Source organism: Charadrius vociferus, unplaced genomic scaffold (genome assembly GCF_000708025.1).
Source record: "Charadrius vociferus isolate BGI_N301 unplaced genomic scaffold, ASM70802v2 scaffold436, whole genome shotgun sequence".
In the NCBI taxonomy this organism is placed as follows: Eukaryota; Metazoa; Chordata; class Aves; order Charadriiformes; family Charadriidae; genus Charadrius; species Charadrius vociferus.
This window is the reverse complement of record NW_009649187.1, coordinates 4,167,755-4,185,843: the sequence shown is the minus strand read 5'-3', so window position 1 is coordinate 4,185,843 and position 18,089 is coordinate 4,167,755. Positions and strand designations below refer to the sequence as shown.

The 18,089-nt window shown below is 43.6% G+C and overlaps 1 protein-coding gene across 1 annotated transcript in view; it reads right to left on the bottom strand.

Annotated features, from left to right (window-relative positions):
- Positions 1 to 17,953, bottom strand: part of ANTXRL (anthrax toxin receptor-like) — a 58,471-nt gene extending 40,518 nt beyond the window's left edge. The window contains exons 1-9 of the mRNA XM_009888821.1: positions 17,853 to 17,953; positions 5,568 to 5,639; positions 5,338 to 5,409; positions 3,148 to 3,229; positions 3,011 to 3,044; positions 973 to 1,052; positions 797 to 865; positions 513 to 593; positions 350 to 410 (exon numbers count right to left, since the gene is read on the bottom strand). Coding sequence (XP_009887123.1) covers positions 350 to 410; positions 513 to 593; positions 797 to 865; positions 973 to 1,052; positions 3,011 to 3,044; positions 3,148 to 3,229; positions 5,338 to 5,409; positions 5,568 to 5,639; positions 17,853 to 17,953 — 652 coding nt within the window. The remainder of the gene's footprint in view (positions 1 to 349; positions 411 to 512; positions 594 to 796; positions 866 to 972; positions 1,053 to 3,010; positions 3,045 to 3,147; positions 3,230 to 5,337; positions 5,410 to 5,567; positions 5,640 to 17,852) is intronic.
- Positions 17,954 to 18,089: the final 136 nt, after the last annotated feature.

Below are 18,089 nucleotides of genomic sequence, written 5' to 3'. Positions count from 1 at the left end.
TACAGTAATTTGTGAGACATCACCTCTAGACCCTAAAACATCTCTGGCAGTCTGGCTTTACATCGCTTATGCCTCCTCCTTCTCTCGGATATTTTAAAAAGCAGTATCCCCAGTTCTGCAAATGCTACCTCAGTCAACTCTCCAAGCTGTCATTCAGTCACAGCAGCTACGTGTTTATCGGCACAATTTTCTTCCTTAAGTGAGAAGGAACACACAGGGCTTTAGCCACGGCCCAAGGGGATGCTCTAACACATCCACAGGCTTCAGCTCCAATACCACATTAAGCAGCTACTGACATTTCATCATTGTCATCCATTTGCCTTATCACATTGTTCTTGTGGAAACTTACCTCCTGCACAAACACTCGACGGTTCAGCCGCTAGGATCTCAATGCAAGATTTCTTGAGGATCTAAAAGATTTAGATAATGGCATTTTTGGCAATCATTTTTAGCTATGCTTTATTAATACAGGAAAGTGTGCCCTTTTCTGGGTTTCAGAATACCCAACTTACTGAATCAATGGTTCCTCTCAGGGCATAAAAGCCTCCCGTAACTGGAAAAACATGATCGATGCTGTCAGCAATTGTTGACAGCTGCAAAGAAAGACAATCGTAAATCACGAGGAAAACAAAATTACAGTGAACAAAACTGGGCGCTTTCATACTTGCTAAAAGACATCATACTGACACAAAATGATTTATGCTTCAAGTAATTAAATAAATGCCTTCATCTGATGCTGTTACTTGTGCACCAGTATAACAGAAAAACAAAACAAGAAGAAAACAAGCAAAGTTACCTGAGTTTCATTGAAATCTTTCACTCCAACACAATAAACAATAGCTCCAAAGCTTCTGGCTCTGTTGGCCTAAAAAAAATTGTCATTAAGGGCAAAGCCATATAATCAGTGGAGCCAGCAGTAAATGCCTACAGGTTTGACATAAGCTAGTTTGGGTAAACGTGAAGGTGACTTACTTCTTGTTCTGCATAATAAAACTGAACATCTTGCAATTCTCCATCCGTCAGAGCAATAATCACACTGGCAGTCCGAACTCCTACATGGAAGATAGTTAACAGATTGCATACACGTGACAAGATTCGGCAACAAAAAAACAGTCTGAAGTGGGCCATTCCTTTTTGCTGACAAATAAACACAAACCTGTAAGGCCAGGCTCTCAGCCCAATTTGTATGGACTTTACTGGAGATATACCAGCTGAAGGTCAGATGCACAATAGCATGCAATAAGCCAAAACCTGTGCCCCTTCATATCACAAGCATCACTGACGGAGGGGTACTGCTCTAACAAGGTCCACACACAAACTTCTACATTCTGAGTAAAAATACAGCACCCACCCAGATTACATCTAGACCCTTCATGTGGAGAAGTGGCAAAACGGACCCGCAGAGAGAGAGAGAGGTTTCCTCTCTTCTCTTGACAAACATGCGTCTACGCAAACCTCAACCAGAGACTGTGGTAGGAGATACCTCTGCAAAAGGAGCTTTCCTGCCGTCCTACCTTGCTCTCCAGCAGACTTTCAAGGAATAACCCCACTGAACATGGCATGAATAGTGCTTTTATAGGGGGATTCAGTCCTACACTTCTTGAGCAACAAGAGCTGCTAGTGAAGTTCATAGGAATTCTGAGCATGTGAAAACCTGAAGATCAGGTCCATTGAAGAAAATTCACGTCTTGTGATAAAACATTTCACATCCTACCTAAGCTTAAGTGAACAGGTTGCAGAGATTTTTGGATAGCTATATATGTGATGCAATATAGAATACCACACTACCTAGAAAAAGGCAATATGTTAACAAAATAAAACCAAATTAATATGCAAACTATGGTTGAATCAATCATTCTGCTTCAATAGTTCTTAAGTAACTAATACACATACATGTTTCTTTCAGGGAAGTATTTGTTATTTTTTTTAAAAAAAATCTGTTACAATTTCAAGTGTCTTTCCCCATAGTGTGTGAAATTAAAGACTGATTAGTTCTGACAGGTTTCTTATGCCATGCAGTCCTTCCCATGTCATGTCAGACACGGACATAAATCTTAAAAAAAAATAAAAATGACCTGCAACTTGGGGGGAAAAATAGCTCGGATTCCTGTATTCCTTTTTTTTTTCCTCCCCTGTCCAGCATGCTTGAAAAAGGCTGAAAAATTGGAGATCTTATTTTGTTTTCTTTTGACCACTTGTTTCTTCCCTGATATTTTAGCTTATAAATCCAGATCTCATCTACTCCTAATCAACTTACGGAATAGTTCATTAGTTCTTAGTTACGTGTTCGGAAGAGGTAAAATAGTTTACAGTTGGACTTCTCAGAACTCTTGATTTCACTGGCAGAAGTGCCTGAGAAGACATGCAGAGTTCACTCACAGCCTACTTCATTGAAAAGGCACTGACCCATTTGTCCATCTTCCAAAAAGACCATCAGCCCACAAATGAGAACAGCCTCACACTAGGGTACAAACCAGGCAAGAAGTGTTCAGTTTAACTAATTAGGCCTTCTTTTGGCACAAAAACCACAAATACCTTTCCCTCTCAAAAATTAGTGAAAATTTACATTTTACAATCTCAGAATCTGATCCCAAATCATTCACACTGATGCAAAAATCTCAGCTGATTGCATTCAAATTTACACCAATGAGAACAAAGACTTGGGAGCGCAAGGCAGACAGCGCTAAGTGCATCAGGACAGACAGACAGGCACAAGAAAATCTGGGTTTTCCTGTCCCCTGGGTGCAGGACAGGCAGTTTTGGCTGTAATGCTTTGGTCTTTATTTTGCACCGGGTCAGATCTGTGATCATACTGGTCTCCTCTGGTCTTAATAAACCATGAATCACGCATTTAAAAGTAGGGCTGTAGTCAAAATGGAATGTAGTGATTGTGTAACACCAATTCCTTCTCCAACACTTCTTTCGGCGGGTTTACTGCAGGTCATAGAAAGAACTATCAACCCTGTCTTTTCAATGCAGATATATAACGTGAGTGATATATAACACATACCTCCATAGGTTTCGTGGTAAATCTGCTCATTTGCCTGCAATGAAGTGTAGAACATTGTTAGCTCTTAAGTACACCAGCAGCAAGAAAAGCAAAGTTTATATGTATAAATCAAAGAAAGGAGGTACTGTGATGTGTACCCTTTTAAATCCTTCATGCATGAACGTGTCTCCTCCAGGCACTTCATATTGAAGAATGTCGAGTCCTCGTCTTATGGCTTCCCTTTGGATAAAAAAAAAAAAAAGGAGAAAATTTTAATAAAAGTTCTTCTTTTGAGATATTCCCGTACCACAGCTAGATTATGCACCCTGTCAACAGATTACACAGAGTGCATACACATCAGCTAAAACACTGTTAAAACCAAGATTTCTCAAAGCCCACAATTTTTCAGCCAAACACCTATGGAGGCACAAAACTAGACTTATGATACAGTGTTGGGGTTAACAAATTTTAAGGGTGCAATTCTGTCCCTGCTCCCTCATTCTGGTATACTGTCAGAGAGGATAAGATTGAATTAAACCAAATGCCAGATATTAAACTCTGACAAACTGCAGATGGAATGAGAATTTAAAAGCTTATTACCCTGTCATGAAAGTGGGACAAATAAAAACTCTGTATTTAATCAATCATCAGGACAGTTGAGATTACGACTTTTCCATTATAAAGATAGAATCCAAAAGATAAGGGAACAGGATGGGAATGACGAGAATTTCCTATCCTAGAACAGGGACTGATCAACCTTCCTGGGGCACAGATTGCTCCCTGGTAAGAACAAGGTAACTTTGATGCCACAGCCCCTGTTGCATAGCTTCTTACTCTACAAACACCTGTTAACCAAGAGGATCGCTCATGGAAATTAATAATTTAAGTTTTCATTACATTAATGGAACACAAATAAGGCAAATACAGCACAAATATTCAACAGGCAAGACGTAGGCCGTCCAAACATCAGCCCCAGATGCTATGGGCATCTTTTTTTTTTTTTAAAAAAAAAAAAGACAGCAAGTGCCTCTCTAAGCTCTGTTTTGCAGCTGGGCATTTTAGGCAGCACAGCCCCAATTACAGAGGAAACAGGAGTCTATGGGGGATGAAGGTAAAATCAGGAGCTGGGATTGGGGACCTTGTCAGGGCAAAAAGCACATTTTTACCCTTTCAAGTACAAAATGAGCTGAAAAGGTATATATGATGAATCATACAGAGAACAGGAGTTTAGGAGAGAGAACATTCTAATGCCACGTTTAACATATTGCCACAGGGCTCCTGACTACTCTCGACCTTGCAAACAGCATAAACACTTGGGAGAAGTAAGCAAGTTCGAGCTCTGCCACCAAGGTAGAAGATGGAGACCTGAGCCAAAACTCAGTGGAGCCAGCAGAAATGCAAGACCCCTGCAGGGTTTCTGGCTTTGGATGAGGCCCTGGAATACAAAATGGAAGGGGAGTGTTGTTCTTTCAAGACTGCTGCAGAGCCCCCTTTACTTATAAGGTGCACCATACTACTGAGGCCTTCTCACACAGACAGAAGCAGTAGCAAAAACAAGGGCTTATAAGATGAAGTGAAAGAAAATACTTAGAAACACCTCCGTAACAGGGATTTCCGGGCATGAGGCAAATTAAATCCAAAATTATTTGGGTTTTTGTTTTGCTTTTTTGGTGTGGGGTTTTTTTTTGTGTTGGTTTTCATTATTTTTTTTTGGTTTCTTTTTTGTTTGTTTGGCTTTTTTTTTTTTAAAAAAAAAGAGAGGATGTGGTTGTGAAGGTGGCAACAAGAATTTTGCTCCAGCCTCAGACTCTCTTTTTCTTAAGGAACTTGCCGCTTGGCTTTGCGCCTCTGGCATGGGTGCTGTCTAAAGGCGGCCCAGGAGAGGCATGTGACAGCCTAGCGAGGTAGCACTCCAGCACTGGGTATGACCGGCTGCTGGCTTAAAGTTCAGGGCTTTGGGTCACTCTGAAGGGCACTGTGGGACTTTCATCCAGCTCATCAGCTCAGGGTCTGAGGTGTCTTACACAAAAACTGCCCTTATTTGGGCAGTTGGAGATAGTTGGAGATGTCTACAAATTTTCAGCTGGAAACGCAGTTTGTCTCCGAAATACTGAGACAAAGAACAGACAGTGCAGTGCTGCCTTTCTCTTATAAGGCTGAAAACAAAATGGTAACGGGAGACCCAAAGGCCTTCTAAGCCCTCTTCCAGTTGGGAATAGCAGAAACTATTTCAGTTGGTGCCACACCAAGGACAGAGACAGACCTCCGAATTCTGTTTTTGGGCCCACTTGCTGCTTGAAGGGAGGGATGAAGAGCTTTTCTGGACAAAAGCTGTGGGGAATACTTGCCTGTTTTCTGTTAGTTTCATGACTGTAGTGCCTCGTGAAGAAAAAACAATGAAAGACATCCGCAACATTGGACTGAAACAGAAGAACAAGCCAGATCCACGTCACACACACACATATTATGTTGGCAGATTTTCATCTGCTAAGAAGCAGTGAATGAAAAAATAAATTATATATATATAATAAATTATATACATATAGAAAATTAAAACATAATCTTAAGAAAACTTTACCTTATGAACTTCTCAGCTAGGCTTTCCACAAAAGAATAAATCTCCATCCAATGATTTCTGACACTTCCAGACCTGCGTACAGAACGTAATTGATTACATTCACCTTATTTCACAGCAAAATGTCTTGTTCCACTCCGAATTTTAAGCCTGAGCTACTCCAAAGGTGGTTAGGGATGCAAATTACATAGACATCTCTGGAGATGAGACAGTGAACTCTGTTGAGTTCTTCTACAGCAGTTGTGTTGGAAGCTGTAACAGGAACCATCATGACAAAACCCACTGACTCAAAGAGAAATAGAAATAGGTCTGAAATGGTTTACCATACAATTTTGAAACAAGTTGAGTAACTCCTCCATCTGCTTTTGTTCCTTTTTTAAGATAAAATATAAATATTTTCTTCTAGTTTAATTAATTCTATTTGACTTCACAAAATCATCTGCTAACAGACTATTTACTTTCCTAGAGCACAGCTCTTCGTCTGCAGCCACACAGAAAGTCTTGACTGATCTTCTATTCTCCCAGCATGCGTGGGAGAACATTTGCATGAATTACCGTTTGTTTCTAAAGAGAAAGCTTTTGAAGTAATTCAGAAGGGAAAGGCAGTACTTGTAGCTAATTCGCTGGGCTAGCATTCTGGACAGCCAGTCCCTGGCTCTGTTACAGATTTCTTGTGAAAACTCAAGCAACTTAGTTGCATGCACAAACTTACACATTTGTGCTGCTATTCCCAATATATAAAACTGCATTACTGACACTCCCATTTGTGCTGCTATTCCAATATATAAAACTGTATTACTGACACTCCCATTTGTGCTGCTATTCCCAATATATAAAACTGCATTACTGACACTCCCTGGCTTTTTCTGGCTTATTCTTACATTCTCAGATACCCCCATGGCCTGGTGGGACTCAGACCTGAAACTGAGCCTTGCATGCAGCAACTCTACAGTAAATGTTGGGTAATTTCTACCATGTGGATCTATGCCATACACTTTCAAGCCATTAAAAAGGCTACAAAGCATGAGAAGCCAATGGTTTTTAAAGCCCTCCCTAGGACTGTGGTGTTTATGAAAGAACGGCTTGTTTGCTTTCCTTGCCAGGCAAACTCAAGTTCCAGGTGTCTTAGGCAGACAGATAAATAAAACAACAGCACATATAGAAGGATCACAGGGGATTAAACACAGAATTAACAAATTTCTGAAATTTAACTACTGTAAAGCAGTAGATTTCCTCTAACTGCTGTTTGACATTTGTCTGCGTAAATGTATAAAAAAAAGTGAGAAAATGATACTGTATTACAATTCCCAGTTCTAATATGGGCTTTCCAAGCGACCCTATGCCAGTGACTCCTGCCCCTGTACGTCAGGTACAGATCAGCATATAGAAGCCTGCATGTGCAATATAGCACTGCCTGCCCTGCAACAGTGCTGCTGGAGGAGGAGAGCAAAGATAAAGGGACAAAGACCAAAAGGAGACCCCTGAAGTACATAAGCTAGAATGAGTTTGCTTGTGTAACCCTGTGTTTTCATGCCGCTCTTCTAGAGAACTTCTGATTTATTTGCAGAACAAGCTGATTATCGCAGAACTGTTTATTCGCAGAACAAACAAAAGAATGAAGAAATTGCCAGGCACTGAGGGAGGGCAACAAAGCACCAGGGACCGTTCACACCAAGGGTCTGGATTCTCTGCAGTCTCTGATTTATATGTGCTACACAACAACATGTTTATGTATTTGTGAACAGCACAAATACACCTTTCACCAGTGAAAGGTGCCAGCACTATTAGCAAATGAGCCCTTTTCTCTTCATTAAAAAATAATCCATACTGACGTAGGGTACGTACTTTAAAGACTGCTTTTCCAAAAGGGATCTGAGGCAGTCCAGCACCTACAATTCTCCAGGATATTTCTGAAAGTCCCAGGCTAAATCTCTAAACATGATGAACTTGAGAAGATTCTCCTTGAATCTTGGGAAGATGCACATGCAGCTTCCCCCCTCCCCCCCTTTTTTTTTTTTTTGAATTTAATTCTTTCTCCCCCTGGAGTTGACACTTTCAGTTTCATTCTGAGCTTGCCATCCCACTTAAATCCAATTCCGGCAATTTCCAACAGAGCCACTTCCCTACATAGAATAGCCACAGTTTCTTACTTGGAAAAGAATGACCTATTTTGGATGAGGTATCAAATTTCTACTGCCAGATGCAGAGGCACTAATGCAATCCAAAAAAGAAAGTAGCAATGAATTTTCTTTATAACAGCAACAAATGATCATTTCCAGCACCTTTTTAGGACTGTCAGAATCACTTCTTTTTTCCCCCCTTTCTTAAAAAAAAAAATATCTATGCCTCAGGCAAAAAATAGCTTGGCAAAACCAACTAGATATCAAAAATTTAAGAAAATTAGAAGCCACTAATGGTGGAAAATCATGAAGACTTTTAAAGTGAGAATGCACAGATAAGCTTAATGCTATGCATTTCCATGTACTCTGACTATAATGAAACATCCCTTCTTGGAAACAGAAGAACCAGTAAGACTAACTAAAACTGGCTGTAATAAATCTATAGATGTCCACCTCTGAAAAGCTAGGGAGGTCTCAGTCTTGGCCTAGTCCTCAGGGGAAGCACTGCCTGGCTCTACATCACTGAGCCACAACCCTGTTGAGCAGAAGTTCTTCAGCATGGCTGTGGGTCTCCTTCTCCACTAGGAGGGATTCTGCACCCACATGTTGCTTATCAGCTGGGAAGTGTCAAAGCCAGGCAGAAATACTAGCAAGAAAATTCAACTGTTTCAAAATCTCTGCTAAGGAGTACCAGTGAAGTGGTCAGCACTTAATCACTTCCCTCACCACACTCCTCCAAGCCCAGGTGTGTCACCTCCCTCTGCAAACAACGCCCAAGTGCCACCAACACAAGTCATGTCAAACCCTTCATCAACACCAGTGGGGATGGCCTGACTTACAGAAGAACCTGATTTCCCCTCCCTCCCCCTCAAACTCAACTCTAAATATCCCTGTTTGTTAAGTCTCCTTATTTGTTGTTTCGTGTGTGTGTGTGTGCGCGTGTGTACCTATGTGTGTTCTGGAGGCTTCTGTGGATTGTCCCGATATAGTTTCATGTGCTGGCCCAGATGTCTGACCCCATGTCACCAGCAACAGCAGTTTTCATGGCAAATTAAACAAAAACTTACAACAATAAAACGTTTGTTAAACTATACACTCAGTTGCCAAACACTGTAAAATATTACTCCCAACACTGACAAACAAAAGCTGGCCAAGACTACTGAAAATGCTGATGCATTTCACTGATTTTGGGATCTTATCTTTCACACTGCAGAATCACTTTTGATGGTGGCATAAACTAAATTGCTGTCCTTCATGGCTGGATCATACTAGGAGGTTTTTGTCTTAGTTTCCCATGGCAAGTAGGAGGCTCCAAGCATACCCTAAGCTCCTTTCTGACCATGGCCAATGCTTGAAAGCCATACATATTTTTAGCTCCACAGTTACCGAGCCTAGAGAAAGCACAGGGTCTTTTGGCGACGCTGTACATCACAGGTTATTCTTGGACATCCACACAGCATGATTTTTATAGCAGTTTTGATTCTTTTGTTGTTTCCCTTAGAATCTTACAGTAGCTAAACAAACTCCTGTTAATCAGTGTACCTGTGCTAATAGGAGCCTCAGACAAAGCTGACGTGTTATCCCAAGTGCCATCAGTAAATAACCACAAACAGATTCCTCGCCTGGCCTGTCTGAAATCTTACGGGAGTGTACCACTTGGTGGCCAGAGGAATTGTGAGGACTTGTGAATAATAAGGAAAGAATAAAAAAGCACGGAAAAGATCGGTGCTGTGCAGAAAATGCACTGGTCGGGGGACACACACTCGTCCACCCTCACCAGTAACTGGGGGACACCACGGAGAAGCGATGCAGCCAGGGAACCCCATGTATGCTGCTGTGTAGGTTTGTACCAGTGGATCCACCAAGCCAGCGTTGTGGAAAGATGATGTTACAGCTAGACCTATCTTGTTGGCACACGCTGTAGAGATCTCCTGCTTTGGGTCATCAGCTACCGGGTTCAGCTCCTCACATCCATCAAAATGGCCACCCTCACCCAGCTGAGCCCCAGTCTTCCTCCCTGCACTCACCCCGCTGAAGCAGCCCAGCCACCCTGGTGTTCTCTGAGAAGTACTGAGCCCCACAGGCCAAAGGCTGCTGCGGACAGCGTCCCACACCACTCACCGGCAGTTTGTGTGCCTGTTGGAGTCCAGCGGCACCATGAGGTGTCAGCCCTTGGAGGTTACAGGAGCCTCATGGTGAAGGAAAACACAAAGCAATAAAGAGCTGGGGTGTGCAGCCTGAGCGCTGCAGAAAGCATTTCAGGGCCTGTTTCTGCTGCTGGCTCTGCTGGGGCAAATCTGGAGCAGGTCCAGAGAGGCAGCAGAGTCTCCCCAGGTTCATACCTACGCAACTGGGGGGAGAATCAGGCCCAAGCAAAGTGAAGTAAAAAAAAACCACAAGGAGCCATTTGCTGCCAGTGCACTCCCTGCTCCATGAGCTGGGTTCCCATTACACATGAGACAAAGAGAAGACTCAGCAAACCACAACATAGGAAAGAATGCGCTCCCGGCCTTGCCGGGAGCCGGCTTGCAGGGACAGCTGCCGCTCCAGCTCCTGCTGCTGCTGTTCTCCTCAATTTCACATTGCTACCGCTTGATGGGAGGGGAAGAGAGGAGGTCAACGAGTATTTCTGGGGGTGGAAGGAAGCAATGTGATCGCAAGGCCTGATTCTGCTCTGGCTTATTTACTGTGGAGTGATGCCTTTTAGTTTAGCGGAGCTCTATGTCAGTATAAAAAAAAAAAAACAAACAATCACAAACCAGTGAGGGTGTTAGAGTTACACCTACCTCAATCTGAGGTATTTCACTGCTGTTTGTGAACACAAGAAAGTGTGAGATGGGCTGGAAACCACCTCCTCTTTCCTAACAGGCCCCCAGAGGCGGTGGAAGCTGGAGCCCAGAGATGCTGAGCAGCACAGCCCCGGCATGTGTGGGGCTGCTCTCAGCCCGGTTACTTCAGCAGCCAAAAACCAGGAGGGACAGTCATTAGGTGCCTGTCCTGAGGCATACCTGATTCACAGGTACAGCTAAACTCACTGTCAGGAGCCTATACAGACCAAACCACCCCCGCCCCCCACCCGACCCCCACACCTCTTTGCCTCTGTTGCAGATTAGCTGAAGGCCGTAATTCCAGAGATGCTGTAGCAAAAACCAGACCCGTTATTACTGATGCTGGGTTGGTTTGAGTATGGTGTCATGGGAGTACAACAGTTTGCAGGTCGCTGTAAGTCTCTATCCCCTTGAGCTAACGATGGCCCTCTATACGGCCCATTGCTCAGAAACGTGGCACTTTGTTGTTGTTATTTGGAGAGCTCTTTGTGGCCACAACCACACTGTACACAACAGAATTCTTGCACATGGTTAATAACTGCTCTGCAATAAAAGCATACCCTGGGGCATCTAGTTTGTTGTGGTTTCAGACACGCACGCGTGTGTTCATCTGCCCCTCTGCTCCCTTCTGAGCCAGCAGAGCATCCAAAGTGACAAGAATCCTCCTCTCCCAAACAACGCTTCTTGCGAGCATGGAAGGGACCTTGACTGGGTGATTCATCCAGGCAAGGAAGGACTAGTTTATATTATCTGCTCCAGAGGCAATTAGAAACACTGGCAGAGACAGCCATTCTAAGACAGTCCTTGCTTCAGAGTACTTGTAACATTAATGGACGAGACAAGGGCTGGAATGTGCAGGGGAAGATGCAGAGAAGTGACTGGAAAAATGAATTTTAGTCCTAGGCCAGCACCCTGAGCACAGGACCCAAAGTACTTGAATCCAAAACATTTAATGACCAAACCTATTCATTTTATAAATAGCTTTTCTCATATAAAACTACTGACAAAGTGTGCAGCAACATTAGAGACTTCTGTAAGTCATGCCTCAAAACACTTCCATTTGCTCCTACAGTAATCCCTCTAACACACAAGTCCTGCCCACCTGGTGCTTGAGCTCTTGCTACATCCCCAGCCAACAAAACAGCACAAAGGGAAATTCAGAAGCCACGCTCAGACTGCATCCAACCACTTCAGATCTCCCTGTAAAGCTCCAGAGCTACTCAGAGCAGCACAAGGGCTGGAAGACCTGCTCTCAGCATCCTGGCACTCTTCAGCACAACACGGGGAGCAAAGCAGGGCACTCAGTCCCAGTCGTGCTTATCAAGGTGCAAACAACAGCCAGGAGCAGGGAGAAACAATTCTTGAGCTGAGAATAACTCACAGGAGTCAGTTCATCTTCTCTGCATTTGAGATGAAAAGGTTCAGTCCTACTACACCTCATACAAACTCACAACTCACACCAGCATTTGGCCTGCGAGCTCAGACAAAAGTAATGAATTTCTCAATCACTGAGCGCACACAAACAAAAATCCTAGGTCAGTGGGAATCTTACGGTTTACTTCCTTGGCTCAAGCCCCAAATAAATCAGATTTAGTTACATGCATAAATAGACTGCAAATGACAAGCTGCCATGGCTTTTTCTTCCCGTTAACTGTACACATTTTATGTCAAATAACCACTACCCATTAGCTTTGCCTTGTGTTTTCTAAAGATTTTTTTTTCTTCGGGCAGAAGGGAGGAGAATTGGTTTTCCTGAATATTTCCTGCCAAAAGGCAAATCTGGCAGAATAATATCAGACAAAATACAAACAAATAAAACCTGGTTCCAATAACATAGGTATGTCTGAAGCTGAATAAAAATTTGCTTTGGAACATTCCAAGCAATTATACCTGGTTGCAAGAAAATCACAGCACTGGCTGTGATATAACCACAACAAAGAAAGATGCAAAGGCAAAATACTAACTGATTATGTTTTGAAAACAATAAAGAATATTGCTTACAGGCAGCTGGAGAGTATGAGAGGTGTCATGTAGATGATGTGGTTACATTATAAAGGGGGGAAAAAAAAAACCCATCAGACAGCAAAGGAGGAATAATATAAATATACATGCATAATAATCAGTGCCATCTAAGAAACAAAGCTGATATTTTTGTTCAGACAGTCACTCTTCTCAATCTCAATAGGCAGCTGACCTGCACCAGGCCCTACATCTTACGGTGAACTGAAGTCTGGCTGCAGTAGGTAGATATTCTTGCTTACAGAAAAGGGAGTTCAGCAGCAGTTTGTCAGTCAATACAAGATTTTCAAATGCAATTAAGTTAGGTGACAGAACACATGTTCAGGCACCTATCTTTGCCAGCAGTCTGACTTCCAACCACAACGATGTTGTTAGCCAAGCACTTCCCCTCCTCACGCACTGCGTAAAACCAGCACACAGAACGGCATCACTCCGAGATAGCGTAGAGAGCTGCGTAAATTACTGCAGGTCCAGCTCCATCCTAACACTCTTGGGTTAGGACTATATGGGCACACGAAGAGAGGCAGAGGGCTACAGTGAGAGCTTAAGGCCAAAAATACTTGCTCTCACTAGTACTTCAATTCATGAGTGCTAAATTCACCCAAGTCATTGGCAAGAAAATCATCGGGGGAGGGGGAGAGGGAGGGACAACAAAATATGTTTTCCAAACTCTCTTCTTTGTTTGCTTTAAATATGGTATACTGTGAAAAAACAAGGTGTATAGAGACCAGAATAGCAGCTCCTGAAACGCCTTTTGTTCTGATGGCTTTTTGGTTTGCCTGAAGTGAATTAGGAAATATCAACCTGTTTCTCTCCTGACGCCTCCCTCTCCCACAAAATTGGCTTTTCAAGGAGAAGCTGGGGAGGTGGACACAGATGCAAAAAACAAAACCAGGAAGGAGATGGGACGGGATAGCTAATTTTTCACCTAATCGGAGGTTGTGGTCTTCCCCACCAGCTCCCTACCAGCAACATTCACCTCTGGAGTGAGGCTTACCAAGTTTAAGAAGAGAGGCAGCTGGAAAGCAGATTAGAAGCGAGAGGCTGGCCACATTGTGCTGATGTCTTTACCAAAGTTGCTGTTGAGAGGGATGCTCTTGGGAGCACAGGAGATGAAGCGAAACTGATGTGAAAGGCAATATTGTTGTGGACCCAAGAGATGGGAATACCACAAAGAGGGACTACCCAGAAGTTCAAGGGGAAGATGAGGAGTAATGAAAGAATAGTTAGGCCAGCCTCCCCCCCAAAAGAATTATAATCACTGCTCTAAAATAAAAATCAACCAGGGCCTTACTCAAGACATTTGCACTCCCATGATCTGTGCTATGGAAAAAGAAAGCCTTTCCCCAAGGCTGTGCAGCTCATTTTTCCTCAAAATCCAAACAATTTCTCAGCAAACATCCCAGCAGGAAAAATGAGAAAATACTTTTGACTATCTCACATTCTTTCCCCCCCTCTCCCATTCCTCATCCTGTCTTAAAGTTAAAAAAAAAAAACAATCAAAGAGATTTCTTCATATTTGGTAAATATAAAATACAGACAGCTCTGCAGCTCAGATCTGTCATGTCAAGCATTGCCAGCAGCAGGTATTTATGGCAGTTACAAGTCCTTACTTTAAAAGGGTTTCTATTTGTTGCACTAATAAACAATCATAAGGATGCTATCAGGCACTGTTATAATTAGAAAACACTAGAGGTCAGTCATCCTTTCCGCTGTGCAAGTGCATTTCACTATGATTACAAACAACAGCTGGATGTTAACAGCAAGGCAGGAATGAAAGGGAGTTATTTACATACTCAAGCACAAGGATGTCACTACAGGACCTGTTAGTCAAGCATCCAGATCCCTAAGAGGACCTGTCCTTGGCAGTTTGGGATGGGATTGAAACAAGTTCTTCACGCACCTGGACAACCCAAGCAAATAAAGCAACCAAAGCAAGTGAGCACTACTTAGCTACCCATTATGTTGGGCTTAAAAGCTATACTTGTTCAAAGGTAAACATGAGATCTTTGATATCACAAGGGATTTGACCTTACCACATGCCATAGGAGAGACGGGTACGCCGACTGCACTGTATGCTGCCCTACCTCATGCAGAGGGAGTGACTTAGCTGCAAACAGAAAAATTTCTGCTGCTTCAGCGTGATACTTTAAAATCTTCCACTACACCTCCAAATAAGCTCAAGCCTGCATAACTCGTACTGTATGACATACAGACAGCACAAGATTGCAGACTCTAGGCAGCCGCCTCAGCAGCCAGCAAGCGTTCAGTTCCCCTAGCCTCAAGAGATTTGCTCATTTAAGCATCCCCAGAGACAAGGCAGTGGTTCTGGCACAGTCAGACAATCCTAAGGAGGATGGTGGCAGGTCTCCCTCCCACATGTGCCTCTTTTCCCTTTCAGCTTCTTGGACATCCAGGGCCTGGTTCCATTGCTCTGATCTTGCCTATCCCATGGAGTTAACATAAAGCGCTGCAATCAACTTCAGGCAGAGAAAAACTGTAAGAAATCAGCAAGTTGCTTTTTCTAATTGGCAGCATATATATTATAACAATAACTTCACCAGCAGATGATCTTTTCCATCTGATGGTTGTTGCCTGCAGGATTAAATCCCCACAGACTTTGCCTGGCAGAATGAAAAGGAAAAATCATGCCCCAATAAAGTCATTGCAGTAACACACAGCGCTTAGATGCATAAGCAGAAAGGTTTGTTGTCTTCTTCCAATTTGCCTCCTACTGATGTGAGACTACATCTTTCTACGGGGAAGCAAAGCAAAGCAGATTTAAAGTCATTTTTATTCACCCAGGCTGACTTCAGAGACAGGGCCTGTCATTCAGCTAAAGAGCGCGCTACGGGGTCGCAGGATTAAAGCCTGGAGTTTTCACAGAGCCAATGCTTCAATCCTGTTGTTAGACAGCTAATTAAGACTGAATGCTTCTAGCTCCAGACTGGCAAGGCACCAGTGAAGGGAGGTGATCCCCAGGCCATGCGGGGGTACTCGGTGGTGTACAGGGCTGGGTTTTTCTGGGGACTCTCCCACTAGAAATTAGAGCCAGAATTCTTCCCAGATATGTATCAGCATAGATACAATTCTAAAAAAATATGCATCCACTGCATTTTCAGATTTGACCAGCTGCTTCTGAGTGGCTTCCTGCCTTCTCCCTACCAGGAATACCCTGACCCTTCTCAACACTAATGGATTATCTAGTTCCTTTCTGATGAACCATCCCAAGATCCGGAGTCCCGCCACACAGTCAATCTTCCCTGCCTCCATAAAACTCCTTGTACTGTGCCAGATGTCACAGAATACAGCTGGGACTAAATACACCCTCAGCCAGCATGGGACCTATGGCTCCTAAGATCTGGCACTCTAATATTACCCATATGGATTGTAATGCAATCTCATTGACGCCAAAAGCAGCTTTCCCACCACATTGCCACAGACTTGCTAGGAACAGGGATGCATTCTAAAACCACTCAGGGGCCCAAGTAATTTTTCCTACAATTTTTTTATCATGGAGGAACTCTTTGGTATAACTCCCAAAGGTTATAAAGACTCAGTTTGTGACTAAAGCCAAAGAGAATTTTCCCACAGGAACCAAAGTCTGTGACTTTTACTTCAACCATAATCAGGTCCGGTCTCCAGTGGACCAACGTTCTGAGTGGATAGCACCTGAGCTGAGATACAAGACCTGTAGCGTGCTAAAAGAAAACGTATGATTTCATGCCCACAATACTGAAGAGGAACTTGCTTACATAACCAACTTCCTATCGCTTGACACATCAGTAATTCTGAGCAAATCACTCTCTTCTCTGCCTTGATCTCCCCAAATACAACATGAGTGATAACAGCGATTGTCCCAGCACGTGCTTTCTGATCTACAGATGAAAAGTAGCACAGGAGCACAGTGTGGTGATTGCTAGGGATACACAATGCCGTTGTCAACAAGGAAATTGCACTGCAGAAGACAGACACCATGTTACAGAACCCATATTGGAACCACTGACATTTACTGTTACTGGGAATTCAATAAGGGAAGTGAGCATAACAACAGTACCAGTCACTTCTTGAAAGCCTGGCGAGAAATAATTTGAGAACTAACACTAGTCCCCCCCCAGAGCTCTTTCTAGACATGAAGGTTACATCAGGCACAAGTTCTTGGGGGGGTGGGGAATAAACCAAAGCAATGACCACTTGGCATGGTGTGTCAGTGCCTCTTTTAGAAAGGCAGAATGCCTTTGTTCCTTAGATCCTTTTGCTCTAAAAATGGAATCACTACTTAATGATACTTTTTTTTCTTCTTCTTGAATATGGGAATATACTGGCTCCCGAGCGATGGTGGCATTTTGCCGCTCACAGGCTGTGCGGAAGGCCTGAAGGACTGAGCAGTTCTCCTAACTGGGAAACAGCACAATGCAGACTTCATACCTGGCTTGTGGGTAAGAATCACGAAGAAAAGGCTTCAGTCTTTCATAATACCACGTCACATATGTAACCCAGGATGTATTAGATAACACAACCATCACACTGAGGATATGTGGGAGACTAACAATTTACTCCTCAAGTTTAACCCTTGGCTGTCAAGCCAGAGCAATGCACTAAGAGAAATTCGCACCTTCTGCAAAACACCTGTGGGTGCACCAGTTTACCACTCACTTTGCTAGTGCTTGCTGTAACATGCCTATAAATGTGAGCTTAACCATACCCTCTGGCCATACCTAAATTGGGCTAACATGGTATTAACAAAAAGTATTTGCCAACCTCTTTTAATGGAGGTAACTCAAACACAGGTTTAGACAATTCTGAAGCAGCTGAGCAGAAACAAGTTTTACAAAACCTTACAGTGAGTCTGTAAAAAAGCAACCACTACACACAAGCAGTCTAGTCCTAATGTTAGGTAGGTCTGCACAGCCCCAGTGCTTCTAAATCCCACAGGTGACATCTCAGTGCTTAGCCTGAGTCTCAGCACCGAACTCCAGGAGTATTGGGGGCACTGACCAACACCCCCTCAAATCCAACACCCACATCCCACCCACCACACGCTACAACCTGAAGGTAACCTGATTTCTCAGCTTCGCGTGTGCAACTAACCCAAGACAATGCACAGTGGTCCCCTAAATGCTCCGCTTGGGAAACGTGCAAGTTTTGGGGAGCAAAAATAATGACCCCTCCCCACACATCATGTTTAGCACCAGGGGAGGTGGGGGAAGACACCCGGCGAGACGCGGGGGGGGGGGGAAAAAAGGGGGGAACAACGTCCCTGCTGCTGCAAGGAGGCACTGAAGGGTGAATAAACGTTTTTAAATGCGACTGTCACTTACTTATCCAGGACGAAGTAGAGATCAAAGGCACCGTGACAGGAGCGCTGCTCTTCTTGCTCTTCCTCCTCCTCCGGCCGGGCGCAGGAGGTCAGGCTCCCCATCGCCAGCAAGAAGCAGCACAAAAATGCTGCTTTCTCCACGCTGCTCCTGCAACTCGCCATCTTTTCCCTTCCTTAATTCTTCCTCCTCCCCCAGTCTCTCTCTCGCTACAGACCTTGCGGGCTCTTGAAGCACCGA